Source organism: Theobroma cacao, chromosome 5, assembly GCF_000208745.1.
Source record: "Theobroma cacao cultivar B97-61/B2 chromosome 5, Criollo_cocoa_genome_V2, whole genome shotgun sequence".
Taxonomy (NCBI): Eukaryota; Viridiplantae; Streptophyta; class Magnoliopsida; order Malvales; family Malvaceae; genus Theobroma; species Theobroma cacao.
This window is the reverse complement of record NC_030854.1, coordinates 39,035,733-39,062,010: the sequence shown is the minus strand read 5'-3', so window position 1 is coordinate 39,062,010 and position 26,278 is coordinate 39,035,733. Positions and strand designations below refer to the sequence as shown.

Genomic DNA, 26,278 nt, shown 5'->3' with positions numbered 1-26,278 from the left:
CATACTTGTTCACCTAATTAAATGCCTATTCAGCTCCTGGCCGCATCTTCTTGTGCCATTATTTCACATGAAAAAGCTTTCTTGGATACAAGGAAGAGAAGATTCCTGCAATGGTGCACTCGAGGAAGAAAAGTGTAGAAGCAAAGGTTGGCTCCTTTTCCTTTATTTTTTGCTGTTCGTTAGTTTGGCATGCTTCCAAAATTCTTTTGGTGATAAATGCTTCCAAATTCTGCAAATTAGTCATTTGTCATGACCCAGGATGATTACATTACGGTTGTTTGTAGTGGAGGGAAGGAAGAAAGATATTATTTAGTAGCCTTTAAAACTTAATGTTTTAAACAAGCAAATTAGGCCTGTTTCTGATAAGCTGAAATACTGATATGGTGACAAGCATCTACCTGCTGACATAAAGAATTTAGTGAATAGATGCTGGTCAGTCTGTTTTCCCCTTGTTTCACGACGAGTCAGTCAGGTTGCTCATGCATTAGCGAAAAACCTAATGACTTTTGCCTAATACCTTTTGTCTGGTTATTAAATTCATAAAACTATGAAGAAAGAATCAAAAGGAGAGCAAGTGAGATGCATCTAAGATTACATGTAAAACCTCCATAAGTTTAATCTCAACTATTTTACATTTTAAGAGTTCATAACAAGTTGACTGAACACACGTACAGATCGATAGAAAGCAACAACTAAAACCTGGATTAAAGTATGCTACAACCAAACTTAAAAGCAACTACTAGCATTCAATATGACTACCATCTTTTACTAGGTTGCTGAAACTGCCACATGGTTTTCAGAAGGATGTCACCTCAATTTGGCCCTCTTCGGAAGGCTGCCACCAGGATTTCTCTTATCAGGTACCCGACCCTTACCGAAAGCTTTCATCTTTCTCCTCTTCCTTTCTTCCTCACTGTCAGAATCATCTCCTTTCTCTCTGTCTGCGTAGCTTGCTTCCCTCTCCAACTCTTCCCATGTCTTTCCTTCATCTTCTTCTGAGTCTTCATCTGAGTCTTCTTCCTCATCATCTTCAGATTCGACCAATGATTCACTGTCATCATCCTCATCCTCTGATCCTGAGTCAGACTGCACATCTGAAGGCTCATACCCTTGGTCAGACTCTTCTGAGTTCTCAGACTCAGAATCGCTGACTTCCATGTTTAAAAATTCCCATCCACCGTCTTCAATGAATTTTTCTGGATCATCAGTAATAGTTTTCAGTATAGGCCTCCAGTTCAAATTTAGTCTGCTCTCATAATACTTGAGGTCAGTCGTGTTAAGCCACTCTTTGATGCCATCTAGTGATGTGGAAGGAATCGAGTCAATCCGAAGGACATCCCGCTTGAAGTCCTTGAATACAATAGTCATATCAAAATTCTTCTGCCCAAGACCAACTCTTTCAAGGTTAACTATCTCGATCTCACTTAGGGTGATCACCACAAAAGGTGTCTCTATTAGCTCAACCAGGCAGTTTGATGTTGGCACTATAAATGCAGACGCTTTATGGGGGACCCCATGGAAGCCAAGCTCTCTCATGGGCTGATCAAATTCAAGGTCAAGTGCTTTAAATTGGGGCTGCCCCCACAAATCATTAACCCGGTTCACAAAGTTCTGGAAGTCCATGTTAATTTTATTCTTTCGGTCCCGCTCACGTTGCTCTTCCTCAATCTCATCAGGGTCATAGGCAGATCTCTTTCCACCTCCCAATGTCTGAACTATATCCATCACCTCAATATAAAATTGCACATCCTTGGTTTTCTTATTACCAACCATGATGTGATTATGCAAATGAAAGTGCACAAGAGTGATCATTTCCCGCTCTGCTGGCTGGAAGAAGGCATGCTTGATGTTTCCAAACATTACATCAACACGTTCATCAGGCCTTGAAGTAGAATACCTAAATCCGTTCATGTGAGCTTCAAGTGAACCTGTCAGCTTTCTACCACGACCACCAAAAGGGGGACGAATCCATAGATCGTGCAACTTCATTGGCTTGAACTTGGCTGATGCAAGCTGCAGCCTCTCTTGACTAACTAAGGTTGCCCTCTCAGCCCTTTCAGACTCTCTTGAATTAACTTGCCGGCGGAGTGTTTTAATCTGCTGTACAACTTCAATGATATGCCTTGAGTCCTTGGAGCGGAATGAAACCTCTTTCAAGTATATTGATCCTTGAAACTTGAGAGAATTTGCATCGTGTGGACTGAAAGGGGTGCCAGGTACATTAAATATTATCCTGATGTAGCTGGTACGGTTACTGTCCTGTTGGCTGGACACACTCTTCACTGTAGCCACATGAAAAGGAACCATGCTTCCATAAATTGGTAAGAGGATAGCTTCATTCTTCTGGTCAACCTGAATCATCAAATCCCTAGGAGGGGGCAGATCATTAACATTTTTATATGCAATTAAATCACCAACAGTCTTCACTGCACCACGATTATCTGCTGCCACAGCACCCCCACCGGCAAGTCTCCTTGCAGTTTCTTCATTCTTCTGGCGAGCAAGTTCAGCCTGATGCTGCCTTCGTAGCTCCTCTTTAGACATTTCATGGTTGTCTGACCTGAGTGTTGTCTTGGAGAATAAGGTGTCATTACCATTATCCTCAGCTTTAACCTTTAACTTCTCTTCTTCTTCATCATCTTCATTGAATGAGTACGCGACATCTTTGACAGCTTTAGAGCTTTTAGAAGTTAAAATATCTGGTACCTTCTCACCGACAATGACGGTATCTGCAAGCAACACTGAGTATTTCTGAGTCTTGGGGTTCTTTGTCTCTGTTTGCAAGTTCTGAAAACCAAGTGACACATTGAATACCATCCCTGGTTTCAAGATTCGATCATTCTTGGCATTAAGACTAAGCCCTGACTCACGAAACTCAAGACCTATTCCAGTTCCTGCAGTTTTGGTCAAATTTGCAGCTAATTCAGGAGCATCCTTCTCTACTACTGAGACTGCTGCTTGATAAACAGAGCTCACCTTGTTGCCAGATTTTAAAGCATCAATGGCTGCTTCTTGAGCTTTAAGGAGAACCTCATAAGCCTTGCTTTGTAAGGAATTGGCATCAATCAGAAAAGTTCGAGCAATATTGGAGCAGTAGCTGTTGTATCGAGACCCAAGGGCACATATAATTACACTGGTAGAGTCATAGTAAAGGTTCTCATCATTGCTTGAAGCACTTGGTTTTAGATCAAACTCCCCTCCACTCTGAAAAATAGGAGGGTAACAAATATCAATGTTCTCTGCCTTCAATTTCACCTTAATTCGAGCTGGTTCTAGTATAGTCTTCTCTGTATCATCCATCAGTGCAGAGTGGGAAACCTTCCTCTCCTCATCAATAACCTTCTCAAGTTTGGGCACCACAAATTGCCTCATAACCGATGAAGTCAAGAATGCAGCCTTCTTCACATTTGTAAGCTCAGTTTCATCTTTGACAGCAAACAAGTCTGAGAACCCATTTGTTACATCACTAAGTTCAAATTTTGCATTCTTTAATTTCTCATCCCATGTCTCCAAAAACTTTCCCTCAGGTGTCTCTCTTGATATGTGACCGACAACAGGTACAGCATGATCACTAGAGTTTGTCTGAGAATAGATAGCTCGAAAAATGCTATCCATTAGACCAGTTCCATCATCACCTTTTGCCTTCACATGAATAACAACTTCAACACCAACAGCTTCTCTGGCAGACTTCTTCACAACATCAAGCAAAGAGGCCTTTTTCTGGCTACACAAGAAATGGATCTGTTTCTTCAAGAAAACCATAATGGTTTCTGGGAATTCATAGCCAACCAACCAAATATTTAGTGCTGACGATTTCAGGTACCTCAGATCCTCAGAAACAGGAGGAGTTGCTACGACAAGAGCACTCGAAGCACCCCACAGATCAGCATTATGTTTATTCCAATGTGAATATAAAATTTTCAACCGCTTACTGAAGTTATCCAGGTTGATGGCATATGTGTTGGCAGCCGGTGGTGGCTTGCCATTTGCAGGCTTGACATTCCTATTCCGGCTTTCAGCCATGGAGAATTACTTAAAGACCAAACTTGAATCCAGGAGAGTTTAGCTTGTTGAGTATGACAATCAGCATAAACTGTGATAAACAACAAATAATTATCAGTTCCCATCTCCTTCTCCATTTGGCAATAGTTCAACCTGAAGAGATTTTTCCCAATTAGCTATATGATACATGCACTTAGAAGTAACCTCCATAGTCAAAAGCTTCATCTATGAATCCATTGACAGATTTTACTAAACACAACTCTAAGCCAACTAGTTAAAATCAAATAAAAATGCCAGCTTTAGAGGGTTCTTTTTGGCACTAAATAGAGCAATACAATGACACTTACAGTTGTCTGTTTCCCCTTGAGCAGAAGCAGCAGCTGCCTGATACACCCGTATGAATCCTGATGCAACAAATTCCATCATATTAACTTTGAATTCACTAAAAACACCATAATCACAGAACCGAAATTCAAACTCGTAATCCTTTCGATGAACCCAAACTCACCTCCAAGAGAAAGGCCTAAGCAGCTTTTGTTTAGCAAATCCTCAAACTTTCAGATAAGAAAAACCTAAATTCCAAAACCCATTGATCAGATTTCCAACATAAAGCCATTGATCCTTGGTTTCACTGTCCATAAAGACCAAAAAGAAACATAATTTTTTGAAAGGAAGAAACAGTCACGCGCATAGCAATAAGATTGGAAACGTAAAGGCGATTACTTGGAGGCGAACAATCTCCCCGCGATATCATCCGAGTGAATCAGGAACACACCCAAAGCAAAAAAAAAAAGAAAAAAGAAGGGAATATTTGATCTGTTTTAGATTTAGATAGATGCTAAAGTCGGATCAGATGGGTGGGTTTGAGAGAGAGAGAATGGATCAGATTGAAAAGACCACTTTGAGGATAGGTATTAGCATGAAACAGAGAAAGAGAAGATAATGGCAATGGTGAAACGGATGGAGAAGGAAAGCAACGAAGAATCATATGATTTTTGTTGAAATTGGAAACCTGGTTTTATATGTCTCCCGGGTCTGGTTTCCCTTGAGTCACCTCCTCTGCTTTCCTTTTACTTACTTAGGTCAACACCATTTTCATCCTTTTATTTTTTTAGGCTAAATGTTTTCTACCATGAATTTCACCTCAACCCTTTTTCTTCTCTGCTTTTATATTTACATGCATTCATCATTTTATAAATATCATAATTACCATTTATTTATATACATACCATAATATATCTCATGTGACACATAGGTACCATGTTTAGAATATTCGAATTTTATCCGAAATTCTATTAGTAATTGATTTGTTATATGTATAAAGAATAATGATACATTAATTAATAATCATAAGATGAAATTACTTGAGGATGAGTAAAAATTTGAGAGCATTTATCATCATCAAATTATTTGTTCTTGTGATTTGGGTCATTGATATTTTGTCAATGGTATGGTGTATAAATTGGACAGACTACATTCTGTACTAGTCCCAGTACTGGTTAGTGTTGGTGTTGGACTTTGATTACCCAACCCAAGCATGGGTTTTGAGCCCAACTTTGATACCTATATTACTTGACAATTAATACCACATAACTTGCTTAAATGACCAATTTATATATGTTATGAGTGATTCCGAGGTAAGTACAATAGTTAGTAGTTTTATATATGCATGATGAAAGGTTCATATTTATATATTAAGATCTATTTTATTTTTAATTGACGTGAAATTTATTTCATCTCTTATTCATATTTATATTTTCTGTAATCACATTGTATTGTAAAGTATCAAACGTCATTTATATGTTCAATGTTACGACGGTTAAAATTTAAGTTCAATCTTATGTGGTTTTAGATTCTGAAATTAAAATTTAAGTAAGTTTATAAATTTGAAAACGCTAATCCTTTTTATTATGAAAACTAAAAAAAAAAAAAGAAAGGGAGGGGTAGCTTGAAGAGTCAAAAGAGAGAAAAAATCCAAAAGAATATTCAACAATTATTTGTTTGTTTAATTTATTATAAATCCCAAATCACAAAATAAAATAAAAAAACAAAAGGCCTCCTTGGTCGTTGACTGCCACAGCGCATCCAAACCACCATAAAAAAAAAACTAAAACGGAATAATAAAAGAAAACCAAAATGGGAAAGCTGAAATATATAACCACCCAAAATCATTTACCCATTATTTCCCCTATTTTCCCTTTCCTCTACGCTACCGCTTAATCCTCTGTGTGGCCTCAACCTCAACCGCGTCGTTTTTGTTTCTTCTTCCTCTCAATTTCCCGTTTCAATCGATAGGTATATCATCCTCTGCTTCTCCTTTTTTTTTTTCGCATTTTTTAATATAGAATTTGTGGTTTCCTTTTTTTTTTTTTGCGGTTTTTCTTTAATTGATTTGGATCGGGTACGATTTTTTGGTGGTCATCAGATTTGGATCTGCAGTTTTTTTTTGTTAGTTCTCAGATTTTTTTTTGTGGTTGAATTTTACCTGTGAGATCTTTAGTTTTGTATTTTAAAAAAAAAATTACTTTTTGAGTATTATTGAGGAATGGATTGAAGTTTGAAGATGGGTTTTTTGTTGTCTCGATTTCCTTGTATAGATATCGATCTCTCATATCCTCTGTGCTTTTTTCTTTGTTTCTGCATATTTAATACTCAGTTTTTAAATGGAAAGAACTCCTCTTTGTTGCTGGTGTGAATTTGCTTGATGAGTCCTTAATGATGAGCTGTATTCATATCCTGAAATCCCCCCAAAAAAAGTTGAGAAGTTGTGCTTATAATTAATTAAAGTGGCTAAACTTTGTTATCTTTTTATGCTTCTTTTTCTTTGGTATTTTAGCTTTTAAGTTGGGTTGGCTCTATTTTTTTTTTTTTTTACTTAATAAGGAACTTAAGCTAGATATGGAGATTTCCTAATTTATACAAGATAAAAGATTTGTGCTTTGATGGACTTAAAAACTGTTGTACTTGGCTTTTTTGGATTAAAAAAATGGGCCTCTGCTGAATTTTTTTGGTTTTGAAACCGGTGGAGTGATTGTTTGCAAGCTTGAACTGCTACGTAGGTCAAAGGGCTTACTTCACTTGATTGTTTTTGAGTATATTTTGAGTTTGTTTGATTTTATAGTTAACTTTATTGTGATCAAGTGAAAAATAATGTGGGTTTTAACAAATGATGGAGAAATGAAATATTGCTGCAGCATATTAGTAATTTCTCAGTTGAGTTTATTAACAACTTTTTCCCTTTTTGCATTGCAGATAAATGATTGGCTTTTGAGGTGGAAAATTAACAAGAATAGGACACTCTTTTGTCCTACAGATGGCTTCTGTGGGCATGGCGCCTACTTCTGTTTTAAGAGAATCTAACGCTGCAGGTGTAGATAAGTTACCCGAGGAGATGAATGACATGAAAATTAGAGATGACAAAGTGTGTATTTCTTTTGTTTGACTTTTTTTTTTTATCCTTTATCATTATAATCTGCTTTGCTTTCGCATTTTTCTCATTGATTAATACCAACACATATGCAACTAGCCACTCATGGATCATCTTAAATTTGTAGGAAATGGAAGCAACAGTTGTGGATGGTAATGGGACAGAGACAGGGCATATAATTGTGACAACCATTGGTGGTAGAAATGGTCAGCCAAAACAGGTATTCTTCTTCTGCCTTGAGATGCTATTGCAATGAGTGAGCTAGTGCAGGTTTTTCATCCTTTTCCCCTTTGTCTTTCAAAAAATATCATCAAATGACATCTTCTTTCCATATAACACTATTCTCTCTAAAATTCCAGACAATAAGTTACATGGCAGAACGTGTGGTTGGACATGGATCATTTGGAGTTGTCTTCCAGGTAAGAAACCCTCTTGTTTGTTCCTAAAAGGTGGAATACTGAACTAATATTGGTTTTTAGGATAGTAATGGATGTTCTTTTAAATTTAGGCAAAGTGCTTAGAGACAGGTGAAACTGTTGCTATAAAGAAGGTTCTTCAAGATAAGAGGTACAAGAATCGTGAGCTGCAAACAATGCGTCTTCTTGACCACCCAAATGTTGTGGCTTTGAAGCATTGCTTTTTTTCAACAACTGAAAAGGATGAACTTTATCTTAATTTGGTACTCGAGTATGTGCCTGAAACTGTTCATCGCGTGATCAAGCACTATAACAAGTTGAACCAAAGGATGCCATTGATATATGTGAAACTTTATACGTACCAGGTAGAGGGTCGGTTTTCCAAAATTTGGTTTCTATTGTGTTCTTTAAATTGTTTGAGATGCTAATAAAGATTGATGCTTGGCAGATATTTAGGGCATTATCTTATATCCATCGCTGCATTGGTGTGTGTCATCGGGACATTAAACCTCAAAACCTTTTGGTAAGTTCAAATATCTGTTTCTATAGTCATATCACCTTGTTGGTTGATTATAGTAGTGCCCCTTTTTCTTTATCCGCAAAATGAATGAATTGACTAGTATCTTTATTTTTAACATGATCTTAATGTCTTATACCTGGCAATTCAGTGACTTATTGAGGTGGGCTTTTGGTTTTTCCTCCTTGCAGGTAAATCCTCATACTCATCAGGTGAAACTATGTGATTTTGGAAGTGCAAAAGTCTTGGTATGTTGTGATATCTATTTTCTTTGACTTCCTTCTTTAAGTATCAATGCTTTGATTTTGGCTTAGGTCTTACAATTTCATATATTCTTATCTTGGCAGGTGAAAGGGGAACCGAACATATCCTACATTTGCTCAAGGTATTACAGAGCACCTGAGCTAATATTTGGAGCAACTGAGTACACTACAGCCATTGACATCTGGTCTGCTGGCTGTGTCCTTGCTGAGCTGTTACTTGGACAGGTAGGAAGCTTGTGCATATGTATTCATTATTATTATTATTATTGCCTTAAATTAATCTTGATGTTGTATTAAACTTTTGATATTTATGTCAGCCTCTATTTCCTGGTGAGAGTGGCGTTGACCAGCTTGTTGAGATTATTAAGGTATTTCAATTTCTGACTAATTTAGTTTTTAGTGCAATGTATATATATACATACATATACATGTATCTGTAATACTTGAAAGAAACTTCTTTGTGTGGATTACATTGACGGTAGGACATGAGATGACATATGCATTGCCATAAGAAATTGACATATTTATCATGTTTCCTTTAAGTGTTTTTGTTAACAATAACATCATGAAATCCCTGGTTCCTTGTGGGTGTGTCATTTGGTTGGTGTACTCAAGCTACTAACTTTGGTTGTACTTACTTTGTCATAATAAATGTCATGTTTCGTATCATAATAGCTTCCTTTAGTCATTTCCAACGTCAAATTGACCAGTTCTCTTTAACTGTTGTAATTATGTGACTGTTTTCTAGGTCTTGGGCACTCCAACACGAGAGGAAATTAAGTGCATGAACCCTAACTATACAGAGTTCAAATTCCCTCAGATTAAGGCTCACCCATGGCACAAGGTATTAACAATCAAAGAAAGGGTGTTCAAATGGTCATTTCCATAACCTTATCATGCAATTACCATTTTTTTTTTGTTCTAGATATTTCATAGGCGAATGCCTCCTGAAGCTGTTGATTTGGTGTCAAGATTACTCCAATACTCTCCAAATCTCCGTTGCACTGCTGTGAGTATACAAAATCTTTATATTATATTATTTCTTTTGCTTCTTCTTTCTCTTTGTGCTTTTCCTTCAATTTGCCTTGTTTTGGAGTAAACTCCAAGCATGGAGGTTCCTTTTTATGATGAAAAGGGAGTTGACAATATCAGTTGAGAAAAAAGTCAGTAGTTTAAAATTCAGTATCTGTCTGGTTTAGTAGTGTGTTTGTCAACTCTTCCACTTTCCCTTGGCCTTGACGTTAATTACTCAATCAAGGAAGAGGAAAAAGTTAAATGTGTTTTATCCTTATTTTTTCACTTTTGGGAGGGGGGTTTGGTGGAGGTGATAGAAGAACTGAAGTTATCGTGGATGGTGAGTTACATAATTCTTTGATATGCTTCATGCATCTCATATTGCAAATGTTGCTCATGTTGCAGCTAGATGCCTTGATCCATCCTTTCTTTGACGAGTTGCGTGATCCAAATGCCCGCTTGCCGAATGGCCGTTTCCTTCCGCCATTATTTAACTTTAAATCGCATGGTAGGAATGATTCTGCGATGTTTTCTTTATCATAAGCTTATCGATTCTTGTTGAGATGTATGATTGATTATTATTGGTGGTGTTTGTTCTGTCCACTAGAGCTGAAGGGTGTTCCAGTAGAGATATTGGCGAAATTGATCCCGGAGCATGCTAGAAAGCAATGTCCTTTTCTTGGATTGTGATTTGATGCAAAATGTAACCAATTCTCAAAAAAGTGTAATATCTTATGGAAGCTGTGTTGTTTCTATATCTATGCCAATTTATTATTGTTGTATGCCTGTGTTGTGTTACCCTGTTATGTAAAAGCAGATTTAGACATAATCTTCGTGTCCAAACTCCAAAACCTATATCACGGCAGATTGTAACATCCACAGTAGATTGAAACCATCATTTACTTTTGATGTGTAGTCTGTAATCCCGGAGAAGGAAAAAGATCTGTGTTTATTTGAACGTATATCAGTTATGGGCAGCTATTTAAGCAGGTTTGGTTTCCATAACGATGCTCTGCTGCCTTGTTAAGTTATAACTATACCGGCTTTTAGCCCACTCTCTAGACTGCCCTGTGTTTTCCTGAATGGAAATATGGATATCCAGCAAAGGAAATCAAGTGATATCATTTCATCCCGAGGCTGTAATGAGGTTTTTCTTTTCTTCTTTGGGTTGAAAAATGCTTTCAAAACAAATAAGAATTATATTGTGGGAGTGCATCAATGAGAAACAAGAGAAAAAGGGAAACCCAACGATGGGAGATTCGTACAGCTCTAGGAGTTTTTATGCTACTTTCTACCTTGTTAGAAGAATACAAGCCATTGAGATTTAAAGAGTAAGATTAAGACTAGAAGATGGTGCGAGAATTTCCCTTGTTCCCAACCGAAACTGGTGGGAAATTTTTGATTGGTCGTTGGAAAGTAAGCACAAGGGATGAAACAAAAAACAAAGTAGCAACGAACAAGCCTAGGGAAGGCTGCTCCAACTGCATCTTGAGTTAGCAGATCAACCATTCCTGGGTTTGTGACAGAAGAAAAGGCCAGGCAGTTTGTTAGTAGACGACAACGGCCTGTGAACTGAAGAAGACAAAGAAAATGCCGCTGGGAAAGTATAACTGCGACTACTGCGAGAAGCAGTTCCAAGACACCCCTTCTGCTCGAAAACGCCACCTGCAGGGTCTCCAACACCTCCGTGCCAAAGCTCAATGGTACCACTCCCAAAACGCCAATGGTATTTTGCCAGTACTGCCTCCTTACTTATCATATATATCCAACAACTGTTTATTCATCAAATGGCTGCTTTCCTTCTTTCTTCTACGATTCAATTGCAGATCCCAATCACAGTTTAACTGAACCCTTTGCAAAAGGAATCTGCAATCGCTTCGTCAAAACGGTAAACATCCCTCTCTTCTCCAAACTCTTCTGGGTTTACTTCATTAATTCAATTGGATTTGTTTCTTCTTTTTCCTTCTTCAAGGGATTTTGCCAGTTCGGAGACAACTGCAAATACTTCCATCCCAAGAACGATTCGCGAGGCGCAAATCCTCAAGCAGCAGCTGCACCTGCACCAGGTCATTTCGATTTTGAATTTTATTGATTCACGTTAAGCAATAGGGATGTCTAAATCATCTTAGATTTTTATAATAAAATCTGACCAGGACCAACATCCTTAGTTCTAGTTTCAATGCTCAAGACAAGTAGGAACTATAACTCTCAAGACCCTCCTCCAGACAAGTGGGAGCGTAACTGGGTGGGGGTGATCACCCTTTCTTTTGGCTTTTTGTGGTTCTTCTCCTGCTTATTCTTTTTATCTTGCTGTGATTTACAGGTAGTGTGGAGGGAGCTGGTATTGGAATGTCGTGGGGCAATCTGCCGCCATCCCTGAAGCCTCCACCTGAGGGTGGATATCCTCCACTTCCCTTTGTGGATTGGGGATAAGTCTGTTATTTCATTTAGACGCCAATTTTGTCAGTTGCTACTGATATAACTACTGCTGCTATACTTTTCTGTTACTTGTTCTTCAATATCAAAGCTGTGCTGTTTATGGTTATGTTAGTAGATGTTAAATAAAACAATCACCTTTCTGTTTCCTTTGCTTTGTTCTCCTTCTGTGTGCGATTGATTCATGAAAAAAGTGTATAGCTGTACAGGAATACATAAAAGTCTCAACTATGGACATAGGATAATGTCATCAATTCATTTTTTGATCAGATAGACTCCATGTAAATACATCCTTAAAGACACAACCTTGAATTGCTCCCCACTGTCTTTTTCATCTTTGTTTCTTATGGTACTGAGCTTGTTCAATTTCATTTTTTCTTTCTAGAGGATCTAGTTTATGGTATTCCTGGGGAGAATTTTCTCTCGAGTATTGTGGTAAGCCTTTCAGTTATGACATTCCAGACTTTGTTGGCTTAAGTTGGGTTTGTCTCAGTGTAATCATGAAATTCTGTCCCTACCTGGTATGATACACCCCCTCAGAATTTGTATCCAAGTTGAGTTGTTGTTCTGCAACAGAGCCTTGACCGGCCCAAGAAAAGAACCCACCACTTTGTTACCAAACGTCTCATGTTCATTATCTGATATCTCAAAAAATTTTCTCCAGTAGTTTATGCCAGAAAACCTAACCACTTGCAAAGTATCATTGAAACTGTGATTTGTTGACAAATAATAAGTGATGGTTCAATAATGCATCATATTTGTATTTGACAGAGTCATCAAGCTTTTGATTAATTTAAAAACAAAAACCAAAAGGAAGATGATCAAATTTCCACTATGTGAGCGATGCATGACTTAAGAAGAAAAATGAGTGTCACAATCAGAAAAATGAAAGAGACAAGAAAGCAGATGCTATGGCCAAGCTAGACAAAAGATTCCCACTGTTAATTAAGTGCTCTTAGTCAAACATTCCTGCCAAGGAGAACAGACAAATTGAGGATGAAAACTGCCCTTCAGATCCAAATTGTTGCTGTGCAGCTACATGTAAACTACTCTCATTTTCCATGAATTTTGTAATCATCCTATGTTCTATATGTAATAATAGTATATGGAAGCAGGTAGAGGTAGACTATTAATTTTATGTTTATACCCACTTGCTTATGGACTGCAATAAGAATGAAACCGTTATCCATTCTCCTTATTCGATTTGCAAGGGGCTGAAGTTGAATTATTTAAGGATGCTAAAACCAGCGAGGTTGGGTTCTATCTCATTAGACAGAAGGAAGATTGAAGTGGGTACTTGGCAAAAACATGTCACCTTGAGAAGCTAAGGATCTGTCATCATGAAGGCTATTTTTCAGTACTGAAACCATTATTGTAAGGCATTACAATTTACAAAAGATGCTTTATGTACTCTCTTGACCCAAAACTAGAAAAAAAAAATTTAACAATGGTAATCTCAAAGTGACCATGTGGATTGACAGGAAAGAAAGGAAGCTTTCTCACCACCTACTAGGCAGAGGTGGAATTAGTCAAATTTTATTGAAATGATCAAACATAGTTAAATAAGAACTAAAAATTTTAAAAAATTAATATGTTAAATTCAATCAATAATAAAAATATTGATAATAGAGATACGAAACTAAATATAAACTATAATTTGTAAAATATAAATAGTTAAAAACGATATATAAGATTAATAATTTTTTTATGTAATCCGAATTATTTAAATACTATGTATTCAAGAGAATTTCATTTTAACTAAACCTAAAATGTAAAGCATATAAAAAAATATACTCAAGTTAATTTCCTCTTACATAATCAGGATTAATAAAAAAAATATACGTTGATGAAATTTTAAGTAATAATGTAATATTACAACTTATATTTGAGAAATATATAATAATTTATTAATTTTTAAAAATTAAAATCATAAAAAATAAAATTTATGTAACATAAAAAAGAAGAACATGGTAAGTAGAAGGTAGCTACCACATATTACATAACAAAAAAAAACATGGTTAATGGTTTGTAGAAATTTGAAAAAGAACATTTATAGAAGCTTACAAAATATGAACAAATAGAATAAAAAAATAATAATAATAAATTAAAAAAATTTAAAGTTGAGTGAGATAAGCGAAATCATTTTATTATTTTTTATTTATATTAATTATTAAATAAAACATTATTTTGAGAGAGCAAGTAATAGAATATATAAAAAAATTTAAAATTTTTATATGTTATGAAAAAAATTTTTAAAATTTTGGGGGAGCCATGACCCCCCATCACATAAGGAGGCTCCGCCCCTGCTACTAAGTAACAACCTCCTTTCATCTTTGATTCCAAGTTACTGTGCTTAAACTTTCATTTCTGAAATAAACAAACTGGGACTACGGGGAGTCAATGAAGCAAATGGCAAGAGCATGCACTTCTGACTTTACTACTGCCCCCCCTCCATATGCCCTTTAGCTTTAGTTTGCTTGAATGCAGCTTCCACATTAGGCCAACCCCTAAATGGAAAATGGAGCTGTGGTCTGTTTCGTGCCATAATTATAATCTCAGTTGCAGATTGAGACTGAGTTGACCCCAAATCCAAAGGAGCCTTCCACTGAGAATTCCTACTTTCCTAGTATAAGAAGAGACTACATTGCAACTGATTCTTTTCAGCCGTGATCTCTTTGCAAGTTGTTCTCCTGCTCCAAGTGGTAAGTGGTCACATACTCTGCTGAACTCTTCTTTACTTTTTTCCACTTCCCAAAACGTGGGGACCTTGCTCCTCTATGTATGATCATCATCTCTAGGTGAGAAAGAAGTGACAAATTTTTTAATTGTCAAAAGTGGTAACTTGGCTATACCTAGTGAATAGGCCAAACCTAGGATAGTGGGGGGCTTTGCTCTATAAGTAGACTAGAGTTTCATTATTCCCTCCTCATTCAAGCTAAAGCCACTCTCAACATGCCTGGCCATCAAGTTTTTCTCTTGCTTTTCTCTATCTCTTCAAGCTTTTTGTTGATTAGCATTCAAAGCAGATATCATTGCCACACAGACAAGAAACAATTCCGCATTGTATCTCACATATCTATTCCACCTTTACCTGCCCCAGAAGCTGCTGCCGCTAGTCCAGGTTACAATGCAAAGTCCCCTAATAATCCTTCCAGTGTCTTCAATGTACTTGATTTTGGTGCTGTTGGGGATGGTATCACTGACGATACTCAAGCATTCAAGCTGGCCTGGGACATGGCCTGCCAAGCTGAATCAGCAGTTCTCCTTGTTCCTGATGGCCATTCCTTCATGTTACAATCTACAATTTTTACAGGACCTTGTAAGACTGATGACTTTGTGTTTCAGGTAATAATGTTGCTAATTCGGTTCAACAATGAGGGTATTCTATAACCAATTATGAATTTAAAAAAGAAAAAAAAAAGTAATAATAAAGAACGACTAATATCGACCTTGGTTTCCTTATCGATGGTGATGGGAAGATTGATGGAACCAGAATGCCACCTGATGGACCTGACTCTTGGCCAAGAAATATCAGCAAACCACAGCTGCTAGCCCACAATTATGTTGATAGGTGTTGAATCAAATTATCATGTAAAAATGTTTAGATTAATCAACTGTGTCGAGTGACATAGATCAAGAAAAAGAAACTTCTCTTTTCATGGAAGCTTACATCAGCAACCTCCTTCCTTTCTTTAATTAATAAAGGTTTGAAACCAATACTTTGGCTACCATTTCTATATGCCATCATGGGTTGGAATGAGTAGTTATCTACTTTCATTGAATCAATCCGTTGTGGGAGGTCGGTGCACGAGATTATCTTCCCTATCACCCATCATTCTCTCTCTCTCTCTCTCTCTCTCTCTCTCTCTCTCCCTACAAACACTTTAGGTGGGGCTGCATCAGAGTGACTTGATGTGTGCGCTCAACAACATTACTCTGATAATAAAGTCAAGCTCACAAACTATTTTAATCAGTTTGTACTGCAGAGTATTGGCATGGGAAGGAATGGAACGATTTGAATTTGCAGAAACAAACTCAAAGAACTGGACAACCCAAGGGCAAAGATTATAACTTTTCTATTCTTTTTAAGTGTTCTGGACTGCTTCATGCACATTGATGGACCTATACCAATCACAGCATGAAATGACATTAAATTAAGCTGGCTTGCAACACATAACGTACAACAGACAGAAATGTTTAACAAGAAACTTGTTATAAGGATTGATGGTGAAGGTGACAATGAGAAAGTGAAAGTAATCTGAAGTGTGCAAAACCTCCCCTGACATGTTATAGCTCAATCCTTTTTTCATTTTAGCTTCTGCACCATAGGAACAGATGGCTCAACCTTATTTACAGAAGCCATTAAAAAGAGCAAACCACATGACATTAGTCATTAGTTAGAGAGATAAGAGAGTGGAAACACAGTTGCACAACCTTAGACAAAAGAGCAAGAAGATAGACTCGGAACTGGAGAAGTACAGACAAACGTTCTGGTAAAGGAAGCAATCTGAAACTTTATTCACATATTAACATGAAGATTCTGAGAAATTTTCAAGCACCAAAGGAAGTATTTAGAGAAACAAAAGAAATACATAAGGTGTATGTGCTGAAATCCATTCTTCCATTCACATACACTTATCTGTTTATTGAAGCCTTAATGCATCCTTCCATCCACACTCACATACATGGTCAACAACAGTAAAACCGTATTAATTCCTGGACATAAAAATGTGAGCCGATACAGTATGTTACTGACATAGAGAAGTAAGTACTTCCAATAAGGAAGCAGCAAACTTCATTTGGGTCTCCTCATCTATGGTCAAGAAGAGAGGGACATGGACAAAGAGTGATTTGGTCCCATTCTGCTCCGCAAAGCAAAGGGAGTGATAGTAAACATAATTGCACACAAACCGTCCTGCATCATCAGAAGTCATCACCTCATAACCCTTCTTTGCTAGGGCCTTTGTAATCTCCTCAACAGGAAGAGAAGTCTGCACAGCGGGAACAGAGGAAACTCTTTAAGGATGGAGGTAAGAGATGAATCGCATATTCAAATGTATGTAATTAACCATGATAAACATGAACAGCTATACTTTAAAGACATCCATATTACCTGTCGTACACGTGAAATTCCACCATCTGCACGGATAATGGGTTCTTTCTGCAAACAATACAAAACAATTAGCAAAAGGAAGAAAGTTGAAAAGGAAGAGGCATGACAAATTGCAGATGCACTATGAAAGGGGCAAAGGAAAATATCTAACCTGAGGTTTCCATCCCATTTCATCAGGGCAACGAAAAGTAGCTTCATTCACAGCTTGATGCTCAATAGCGAATCTACTTGCACCACTATTGACTCCAAAATGTAGCTGAAGAAGTCAGAATGGACAAGAAACATGAGGTGTGAATTTATGAGGCAATGAGTTTGATTGCACCAAAGACAAGTTATTAAGATAACATCTGTTGACAAAATCCCTAATCAATAATGCATCAAAATAGGCGTCACTTATTGCAAGCGTGCTTTGTTCATGTATATAAGGTGGCAAAGAAAGCACAAAGATGGCTGGAAAATAATAGCTGATCTCAGATTACCAGATTGACTAATTTGTAGATCCCATAACATTACATTACATATGAATTTCAGCTGGCACATTATCAACATTAAATTACATGAGATTTTACCCTTTTCCCTTTTTGACATTTTTATGAGAAAAAATGGGAGGCAGGGAACTATGTGAAAGTTATAATCACCCTCTAGTATGCATAAAGCAGGTAAGCTAAAAAGGCCTCCTGCCTACTTCATGCAAAGCTAAAAGGAATTATTCGTAAATTGTTCACAGTTCATTGCCGCAAGAGTGCTATAATAAGAGAATTCAACACCAAGAACAGGATGCACTTTCTTAATGCAGCCATGATGTTAACATGCATACATGAAAGTAAGCAATTACTACACAGTAGTAAGTGAGTAACTAACCCAAATAATTCTCCCAGAACTTGAAGATTCAGAATCCTTCCCATTTAAGGCAGATTGCAAAGTCTGATACAGTGGAGTGAGTGCTCCCTGTCCTGCAGTCTCAAGCACACTACAACTGCCGAGAATAAGACCTTTTGGCAAACCATTCTTTTTTGTATACTCTTTTAAATTACTAACAATTGTTTCAGTTGGATTCTCTGAAACTCCATGAAATTTCTTAAAACCAGTCACATGGATGGTTACTGCTGCTGGCCCTTCCGACCCCATCAATCAACTATTCGAATGATAGTGACAATGTGTTATCACATGAAAATTGATATAGCTATCTAAGTACCTGCATTAAGCAACTGGGAACTTCAGTAACAGAAACAGAAAGTCATAAGCTTGATGAAACAGGAAACTGGGACATCCTCCCAGTTTCAAAACCGAGAACTTTCATGGTTAACAAATTTATACTTCTAGATGGTAACAGGGGAATGAGAGCTCGAGTTTTAGCTTCTAGATGCATCTGCTTAATATTTACCCTATAGTAGTTGATCCGTCAACTGGCCTTCCGAACAATGAAACGTTCAGACACTATAATTCTGATGACTAATTCATTCCTTTTGTCTTCCAACGGATAATACTCCATAAAATTATGTGTAATAGGGAATAAAAGCTTCAAAAACCCAAATTTTTTGAAAGTCCAGATAGCAGATAGATACAGGATAAAGTAGAGAAGAGACAATTCAAGTATCTGCGGGAAGACGTAAAACCAAGCTGAGAAACAGAGTTAAGAAATCAAAATTGGGAGAGCAAAAGGCCACAATCCACTTTCCAAAAAACCATCGATGAACAATCCTAAAATCAGATAAACCGATCTAAGACAGACCAATCAAATGAACATCAAACTATATTATTGAGAATTTCTCCCAACAAAGCTTTAAAAGCCAAGCCAAGATAGAAAATTGATCAAATATCCAGATGGACAAAGACCTGAAAAAGAAAACCCAGAAATTCTACCTGAAAAACAAAGGCCAGGGATTGCAACTTGTGAAATGAAAAAATTGACCATGACAGAATAAAGAAGTTTGCTCACCTGTAATGTTGACAAAAATTGGGTAAGAGAAGTAAAATGAAATGACTCAACCACTAGTCTTATCTAAATCTAAAGATGATTTAAACACAAAGACTGAACTGATGATAAAGATTCCCACTTGATTATAAAAAGAGAGAGAGAAAAGGGAAAAAAATTATAATATAATATTTATATGTTTGTTTAGATTACCAAACGTGGTAGCTGGTGGGGGTCACTTTCAAAGAAGAAAAACCTGTATCTATACTATTAACCAAAACAAAAGAACTGTGTCTACGTTAGTACATTGTAAGTAATCTAGGTGATGAAGTTTTGATTGATGCCTGATGGTCATCAGGCATAGGACCGAGTTAAGTTACACGATTGTGTACATACTACATAGCATGGGAATTTGTAAACTGTAAAAAAAAAGAAAAAGGACCAGACCTTCTGTTTCTGTCTTTGTCTCTTGTGTCTTCTTTTATCCAATGACATGTCGTTTAGTTTGCTGTGCATGGCTTCGGCAGAAATTGTATGCTACTTATGTTTGGGGCCGGGGTGGGAAATATTCTTTTTTTCTTTGCCTATTGTAAGGTACACTGCTTTTGGACTGCTTTTTGCTAGCGTGACATGTGGGGTTTTTTTCCCCTGTTATGCGATGTAGTAAGAAATTGATCAACCAATGTTTAAAGCTTCAACATGATAAACAGTAGTACTTGGTTTACAAAAATGAGGTCAGAAACATTATTTGATAATCAAATCCATGGGAATGGGAGTGTTCGTGACACTTAAGGTTCTCCATTCTACTCTTTTTTTATTTCTGCCTCCATTGCTTTCGGCCTTTGGATGCCATGACCGGCACATCTCGAGGACAAAACAAGTGTATTTGTTGTTTAACTTGTTTTCCCCTGCCTGCCTTAAGGGATTCCTTCCGTTCATATTACATATCCTCTTGACACCTATGATTGGATAAAAAGAAAAAGGAAAAAAAAGCAGTGGATAAGCAAAAGAGTCTCACAGGAGGGTGAGCTTTTGATGACCAATGTAACAAGCTAAGCTAAGCTACTATCTGAGCTCATTCTTTTATAACAATAATAACACTAATAATGATGGGTTTCGTGTGTTATGTATCTGTCAATGGATTAAACCCACATCCATATTGGAAGACAAAAAAGGGTCGATGAAAAATTGTTCATTGGATTTCTCATTTGGTTTTGGAGCAGTGGGAAAACGATTGTGTATAGTTGGTCTATGATCTATGAAGAAGACATCGGGCTGTCGACAACAAGCCCAATTCCCTGCTGACACTTTTTGGGCCAGACTCAGCTCGAAAGACTTATGACAACCTCGTTTGGAGCTGGGAAGTGCCGAAGTGCTGTGTTCTCTTCGACTTCCGAGTCTGGCTCCTTCCTGCTTTCAGGATCCAAGTGGCAAATGACAAAGTTCGGAAAGTGAAAACCTACTGAAACAAAGACAAACCCAGAACCAGAAAAGAGACAACGACTGCATCACAAATCCCCAGAAAGCATTGATTAATGTCATCATATTCATTCTCACCCTTTCAGTTCCGTTCATTTGCTTACTTTCATTCACGGGCTTTTGATCTTCTGCATCGAAAACCACTCCATTCATAGTTTCGCTCATCCTGGAACTTGCCTTGGAGCTTGAAGTACAAAAGAGTTTTATAATACAACCTTAAAAGCCCCGAACACAAGCTCAAAATAAAACAAAGAAGAAGGATGTCAGTTTCATTTTCACATTTCTTGATACCCTTCTCAGAATCTGCAATTGCTCGATCCATTTCTCTCTTCCCCGTAAGCTTCCATTTTCCCATCCCATGTATACTTCTATTTTTGTTGTTCTGGAAAGTGTAGGAAAGTAGACTACTCTCTCTCTCTCTCTCTCTCTCTCTCTGTAATTTATCACTAGCCTTATGTAATTTATCTAGAGATGAATTGAGGTTTCAGTTGTAGAGAACAGAGGTCAAATCAAACAAAAGGATCAAACTTTTGTATGCTTTTTTTGGTCCCTTTGTCTTGATGGCTACCCTTTTCAATTCTATATCACAGCCTAATTGGATATGATCATCTGCAATATTTTCAGCCAAATTTGTATGCTTTCATTTGAAATTTTACTTGGCATGGATAACACATTATATTCAACAGTTGGGTTGCTTGAAAACTTAAGCACATGGAAAGTTTTTGAATAGTGTAGAAATAGATCTTTAAGGATCGATTGAACTCTATCCTGCCTTCAATTTTTTGTGTGCATGTGTATGCTAGTACATATGAATACACAGTCAGTCCCTTAGACAAGTCACATGAATTGCAGCTCAAATGGGTTTTTGCTTACTATTTGATTTTAAAACATTATTTTGAATCATTTTTTAGTTAGAGAACAGATTTGAATGTATAAGAGTCAGCATCCAATAACTTGATTATGTTGCATGTAGGATGCAGCCAACAACTTCCAATCATTGAGAGGTAGTCGGCTTGCGCTCTACGTAGGAGCTGACAATTTCTGCCGGAGGTATTGTGGTTTGAAACTACAGGTACTGAAGAGGCTAAACATTCAGCAGCGAAATAGAAAGCATGGACCTGCAAATGAGTTCAAGAGCATAAGAAATCAGGACAAGGATCAGTCGGAAAATCCTTCGAGAAATTTAGCAAATGATGAACTGTTTTCTGAAGCAGCATCGTCCATATCTTCGCCCAATGGTTGGGAAAAAAAGAAGCTACATTATGTTATTCCAGTTTCTTGAAGTTGGTTTCTTTCATCATATATGTGACAATTTTTATCAGTCCCTTTTTAATCCTTTCAACTTTGAACATTTGTAGATTCCGCAGAAGAACATACAAGATCAACTTCACAACCAAAAGAAAGTTCTTTGCCTAGTTCTCAAAATGTTATCTTGAAAAAGCCAGATGCTTCTTTGGAATTGCCTTCCTCTTTCATTCAAAAACATTCCTTAAATTTGAATGTTGATGATCATCATAGAGGACCCTCTCTATGCATTGCTGTTATAGGAGCTACTGGTGAACTTGCTAGGAACAAGATTTTTCCAGCATTATTTGCTCTATATTACAGTGGTTTTCTTCCTGAGGTAGTGCTACTCTAATGTCTAATGAGTTGGGTTTCCTATTATCAAATGGCCAATCCGTTTCTTCAGGATTTTATTCTTTTCACATCTTTAGGCTTATTTTTTGGATTTGGGACCTGAACAAGACTTACGATCTCCTTGTGTTGAATAGATACATCAATAATATGAATTAAGTTCTTTCTTTCCCATGAATAACAATATCTGAGCATGTTGGTAATGTGGTGAATGTTTCTCATTCTTCAATTTATCATTTACATGACTGCAGAATGTTGGTATCTTTGGTTATTCCAGAAAGAATTTGACAGATGAAGATTTAAGATCCCTCATTGCTTCAACTTTGACTTGCCGCATTGATCATCAGTATGGTCCTCACTCATATTACATTATGTACCCTCTGTGAAATCATTGTCTTCAATTATTAATCCTTGTATTATACAGTTTCTATCATTTTCAAGTGGAGTTTGCTTTTTAGAGCTGCATTATGTAGTTTATTCCAGATTGAAAAGGTTTTAGAAAGTGATAGGAAAGAGAAGGGTGAAGGGATGGAAAAAGAAATACTCTCTGTCAACTGATTGGAAGGAGGGAGTTCCATCAACTTACTAAATTTGTTTATTTATTCATTCTTTTTTGATGGATCAAGCAGCTGCCCAACCATATGCGTGTTGCTTTTATTTCGCTGACAACTTACTGAATGATGAGCAGCGCATGTATAGTGGAATGATTTTAACACAATTTCAACAAGAATGTGTTGCTTATGTCTAAACATGGCTGTATTTAGCTGTGGACAGGACTGTAAAAGCTTAAAGCCCAGAAACTTGTTTTGGATTTCAACCAACCAATTTCTTGTGGAGAATTTGAATTTCTTCAGGTTACACTGATTGTTAGAGTTCAGAAAATCATAATTGCATTTGCTTATGCCATAGTTAGCGATGTATGAAAGTTGTTCAGATGCTGCATTAATCATCAATAATTTACTGGTCCCTTTTTTTTCCTTATCTTTTTCTTCTAATTTCCTTTTCCAGGCAAAACTGTGAGGACAAGATGGATGTGTTTCTTAGTAGAACATACTATCTTAATGGAGGTTATGACAACAAAGAAGGGATGTCTAAGCTGAATGCTCGAATGGAGCAGATTGAGGTAAGCAACACTTAGAATTGTACGTTTTCAACTTAGATGCATTTTGTTTGTCTTTCTAATCTTCAAATTGAATGCTTTGGAATTTTGATAATTGATTCTTTAACAGCTTATCTACTTCAGGGAGGATATCGTGCAAACAGGATATTCTACCTTTCTGTTCCACAAGAAGCACTTCTGGACGTTGCTTCGTCTCTTGCCAATAATGCCCAAACAAAGAAGGGTTGGAATCGCATAATAATTGAGAAACCCTTTGGATTTGATGCTCTATCTTCTCAATGGTTTACAAAATCCCTTCTTTCTAATTTCGAGGAGAAGCAAATTTACAGGTGCATGCATATGCATGTTGTTTGTCCTTCTATGTTAACAAACTGTTCAAACCATTATCACATAATTTATACTTTATCATCACTTTACAATTTACATCAATCTTACTACAGGATAGACCACCTCCTCGGGAGGAACCTTATCGAAAACCTCACAGTTTTAAGGTTTTCAAATCTAGTTTTTGAGCCATTGTGGAGTCGGACTTACATCCACAATGTGCAGGTAAACTCGGTTTCAATGTAAATGCTGTCCACCCACCTGTGCTATTAGGGACGCACTGCTGTTGATTACATCTTTGTATTATTTTTGCAGGTGCTTTTGTCAGAGGACTTGGGTATGCAGACTGGAAGGTACTCATAATCATTTTTCCTTTCTGTCTCCAGCAAAGAATATTACATCATCCTAATTATTCCATTCCTTCTTTAATACAGGTATTTTGATGGTTATGGGGTCATTCGGGACATTGTTCACAGTCACATGCTCCAGACGATAGCATTGCTAGCCATGGAACCACCTGTAAGTCTTGATGGTGAAGATATTCGAAATGAAAAGGTACCCATCTTTTCCTTGTGTGAGAAGCACAACTTCAAAGCACCTAGTCTTTTTAATGAGAAGCTTCTTTTCAGGTCAAGGTTCTCAGATCAATTCGCAAATTGGAACCTAGTGATGTGATTCTTGGCCAGTATAAAGCTACTTCTGGAGACAAGGTTGATGTGAGCTTGAGCAGCCTGACCCCAACCTTTTTTGCTGCTGCATTATACATTGACAATGGACGTTGGGACGGTGTACCTTTCTTAATTAAAGCTGGTGTGGGACTTATCAAACACAGGTGAGATATAACAAATACTCTGTTCAATTTTGTTTTTTTTGGATGGAATAACTACTAGTGTTCTATGGCCACATCTGAAGATATTTTTTTGGAGGAGCAGTATACATTCTCTGAAATGCTAATGCTTCAATAAGTATCGAATAAATTACTAATTTTAATAAGTTGCGGTAAAAGCTTAGCTGTAGTTGATGAATTCTATATTTAAAAAATGAATCTTTTCTGGGGTCTATATGGGGTTTGTTGGTGTATGCATACAGATGTCCTTTGCCAACATATGACAGTTGCTGTTTCTAGGAGCTAATGCTTAATGTTTTTAATGTTGACCATTTTAATTTGCTCACCGACATTAGATTATGCAATGCAGAGTGGAGATACGTATACAGTTTAATCATGTACCTGGAAATCTCTATCGTGAACGATTTGGGCATAATACTGACCTCGCAACGAATGAGCTGATTTTACGTGATGTACCTGATGAGGCCATCCTAGTCAAAATCAACAATAAAATTCCAGGACTAGGGTTGCAGTTAGATGCTTCTGAGCTAAATTTGCTTTACAAGGACAAGTGAGCGATCATGTTGTTTCTTCTTAAAATTTTCGCACTGACAGCAACTTATCTTTGATGTTTCTCATGCTGTGTTATTGTTACTACTAAAGGTATAACGTTGAGGTCCCTGATTCATACGAGCACCTTCTGCTTGATGTCATTGATGGTGATAGTCATCTCTTCTTGAGAAGTGATGAGCTTGCAGCTGCATGGAGTATTCTGACTCCTGTTCTACAAGAGATAGACCGGAATAATATAGCTCCGGAGCTGTATGAGCTGGGAGGCAGAGGCCCAGTTGGAGCATACTATCTTTGGGCTAAACATGGGGTTCGGTGGGCAGATGACTAAACAAGGTAAAGCCCTTGCTGTTTGAGATAACAAAACACATTATTTGGCATAATTGTGGGGTCATTCCACCACCACTCCTACTATAGAAGAAAGCTTTGTATATGTAAATCATGTAAAAACTAGAGTATCTTATGTATCTGTCTGTTTGGTTTTCTGCTATACCTCCAAACCCACAGATTTGGGTGTAAACCGCTCAGCTTTTGGAACAGCTGATTTATTCCTTGGACTCCGATGTGGTCAAGGTCCTAAAACTACTGTTACATCTGATACTTTGTGTTATGTAATGATTCATGTGTTCTGTTACAGAGCATTAGACTGATGCAATAGTACAACGGTGGAGAACCTGTCAGTTAAAGTGGGGCAGGGTTTTCTTTGAATGAGTGGTAAGGACGAGATAAAGAAAAAGCAGACTTCCATCTTTGCTCGTTTTGGATGGAGAAAATTAGCCACATCCTGCGCCGGTTGGTTGCAAGACAGGGTCAAATGGATCATTTACATCACAACTTGTCAATCAATGTACATACTTTAAGATCAAACGAGAGTCACGTGAGTTCTTCTACCCCATGATCATCCTTTCGGGTTTTGCTCAGGGCCCCCCTGCTTTGATTATGCATTCACAGCTAAATTTATCAGGGAGGGAGCTTTGATGGGTTAAACCTGTCTTGCATTTTCTGTTTGATTATCCAAAGATATTTTGGATGCAAAGGTTTCATCATTAAATCTGTCGTGCCCTTTCTGTTCACGTTATCTTTAATATATGATCACCGTCACCCATGCCAAATGTTCTGATGAGATTTGAGAGCTAATTATGGCTTAGAGGAAGGTTTTGAAGGGTCAATGTTGGGGTTTTGGATTGATCCTGGAAACTAAATATCTTCACCTAACCCTCC

At 37.2% G+C, this 26,278-nt stretch overlaps 5 protein-coding genes across 10 annotated transcripts; 3 read left to right on the top strand and 2 right to left on the bottom strand.

Moving 5' to 3' along the window:
* LOC18600619 (FACT complex subunit SPT16) lies at window positions 567-5,066 on the bottom strand. Of its 3 annotated transcripts, none has more exons than XM_007031170.2 (4): window positions 4,726-5,066; window positions 4,511-4,633; window positions 4,350-4,406; window positions 567-4,093 (listed from the first exon to the last, which is right to left on the bottom strand). In XM_007031170.2, exon 4 carries the CDS (start codon window positions 4,021-4,023, stop codon window positions 808-810), a length of 3,216 nt encoding a protein of 1,071 aa, XP_007031232.2. In that variant the 5' UTR covers window positions 4,024-4,093; window positions 4,350-4,406; window positions 4,511-4,633; window positions 4,726-5,066; the 3' UTR covers window positions 567-807. The 3 variants fall into 3 exon arrangements, with proteins under 3 accessions (XP_007031232.2, XP_007031231.2, XP_017976898.1); XM_007031169.2 differs by having other exon boundaries at window positions 4,511-4,574; XM_018121409.1 differs by having other exon boundaries at window positions 4,511-5,066.
* On the top strand, window positions 6,125-10,641 carry LOC18600618 (shaggy-related protein kinase alpha). Its single transcript, XM_007031167.2, has 13 exons — window positions 6,125-6,297; window positions 7,255-7,423; window positions 7,557-7,649; window positions 7,789-7,848; window positions 7,938-8,210; window positions 8,294-8,368; window positions 8,554-8,610; window positions 8,710-8,850; window positions 8,943-8,993; window positions 9,374-9,469; window positions 9,551-9,634; window positions 10,045-10,147; window positions 10,247-10,641. Exons 2-13 carry the CDS (start codon window positions 7,316-7,318, stop codon window positions 10,327-10,329), a joined length of 1,224 nt encoding a protein of 407 aa, XP_007031229.2. The 5' UTR covers window positions 6,125-6,297; window positions 7,255-7,315; the 3' UTR covers window positions 10,330-10,641.
* Window positions 11,017-12,224, top strand: LOC18600617 (zinc finger CCCH domain-containing protein 3). The gene is made up of 4 exons (XM_007031166.2): window positions 11,017-11,365; window positions 11,466-11,527; window positions 11,612-11,705; window positions 11,963-12,224. The coding sequence occupies exons 1-4, from the start codon at window positions 11,230-11,232 to the stop codon at window positions 12,070-12,072; spliced, it is 402 nt and encodes a 133-aa protein (XP_007031228.1). The 5' UTR covers window positions 11,017-11,229; the 3' UTR covers window positions 12,073-12,224.
* LOC18600615 (pyrrolidone-carboxylate peptidase) lies at window positions 16,560-19,239 on the bottom strand. 3 transcript variants are annotated; one of them, XM_007031161.2, is made up of 5 exons: window positions 19,128-19,239; window positions 18,050-18,383; window positions 17,340-17,444; window positions 17,189-17,236; window positions 16,560-17,066 (listed from the first exon to the last, which is right to left on the bottom strand). In XM_007031161.2, the coding sequence occupies exons 2-5, from the start codon at window positions 18,314-18,316 to the stop codon at window positions 16,824-16,826; spliced, it is 663 nt and encodes a 220-aa protein (XP_007031223.1). In that variant the 5' UTR covers window positions 18,317-18,383; window positions 19,128-19,239; the 3' UTR covers window positions 16,560-16,823. The 3 variants fall into 3 exon arrangements, with proteins under 3 accessions (XP_007031223.1, XP_007031224.1, XP_007031226.1); XM_007031162.2 differs by having other exon boundaries at window positions 19,052-19,226; XM_007031164.2 differs by lacking the exon at window positions 19,128-19,239 and adding an exon at window positions 18,573-18,973.
* Window positions 20,472-26,108, top strand: LOC18600614 (glucose-6-phosphate 1-dehydrogenase 4, chloroplastic). Of its 2 annotated transcripts, XM_018121618.1 has the most exons (13): window positions 20,472-20,917; window positions 21,556-21,820; window positions 21,941-22,206; window positions 22,469-22,563; window positions 23,226-23,340; window positions 23,461-23,666; window positions 23,778-23,886; window positions 23,977-24,014; window positions 24,096-24,216; window positions 24,291-24,493; window positions 24,858-25,058; window positions 25,151-25,393; window positions 25,695-26,108. In XM_018121618.1, exons 1-12 carry the CDS (start codon window positions 20,843-20,845, stop codon window positions 25,386-25,388), a joined length of 1,932 nt encoding a protein of 643 aa, XP_017977107.1. In that variant the 5' UTR covers window positions 20,472-20,842; the 3' UTR covers window positions 25,389-25,393; window positions 25,695-26,108. The 2 variants fall into 2 exon arrangements, with proteins under 2 accessions (XP_017977107.1, XP_007031222.2); XM_007031160.2 differs by having other exon boundaries at window positions 25,151-25,924.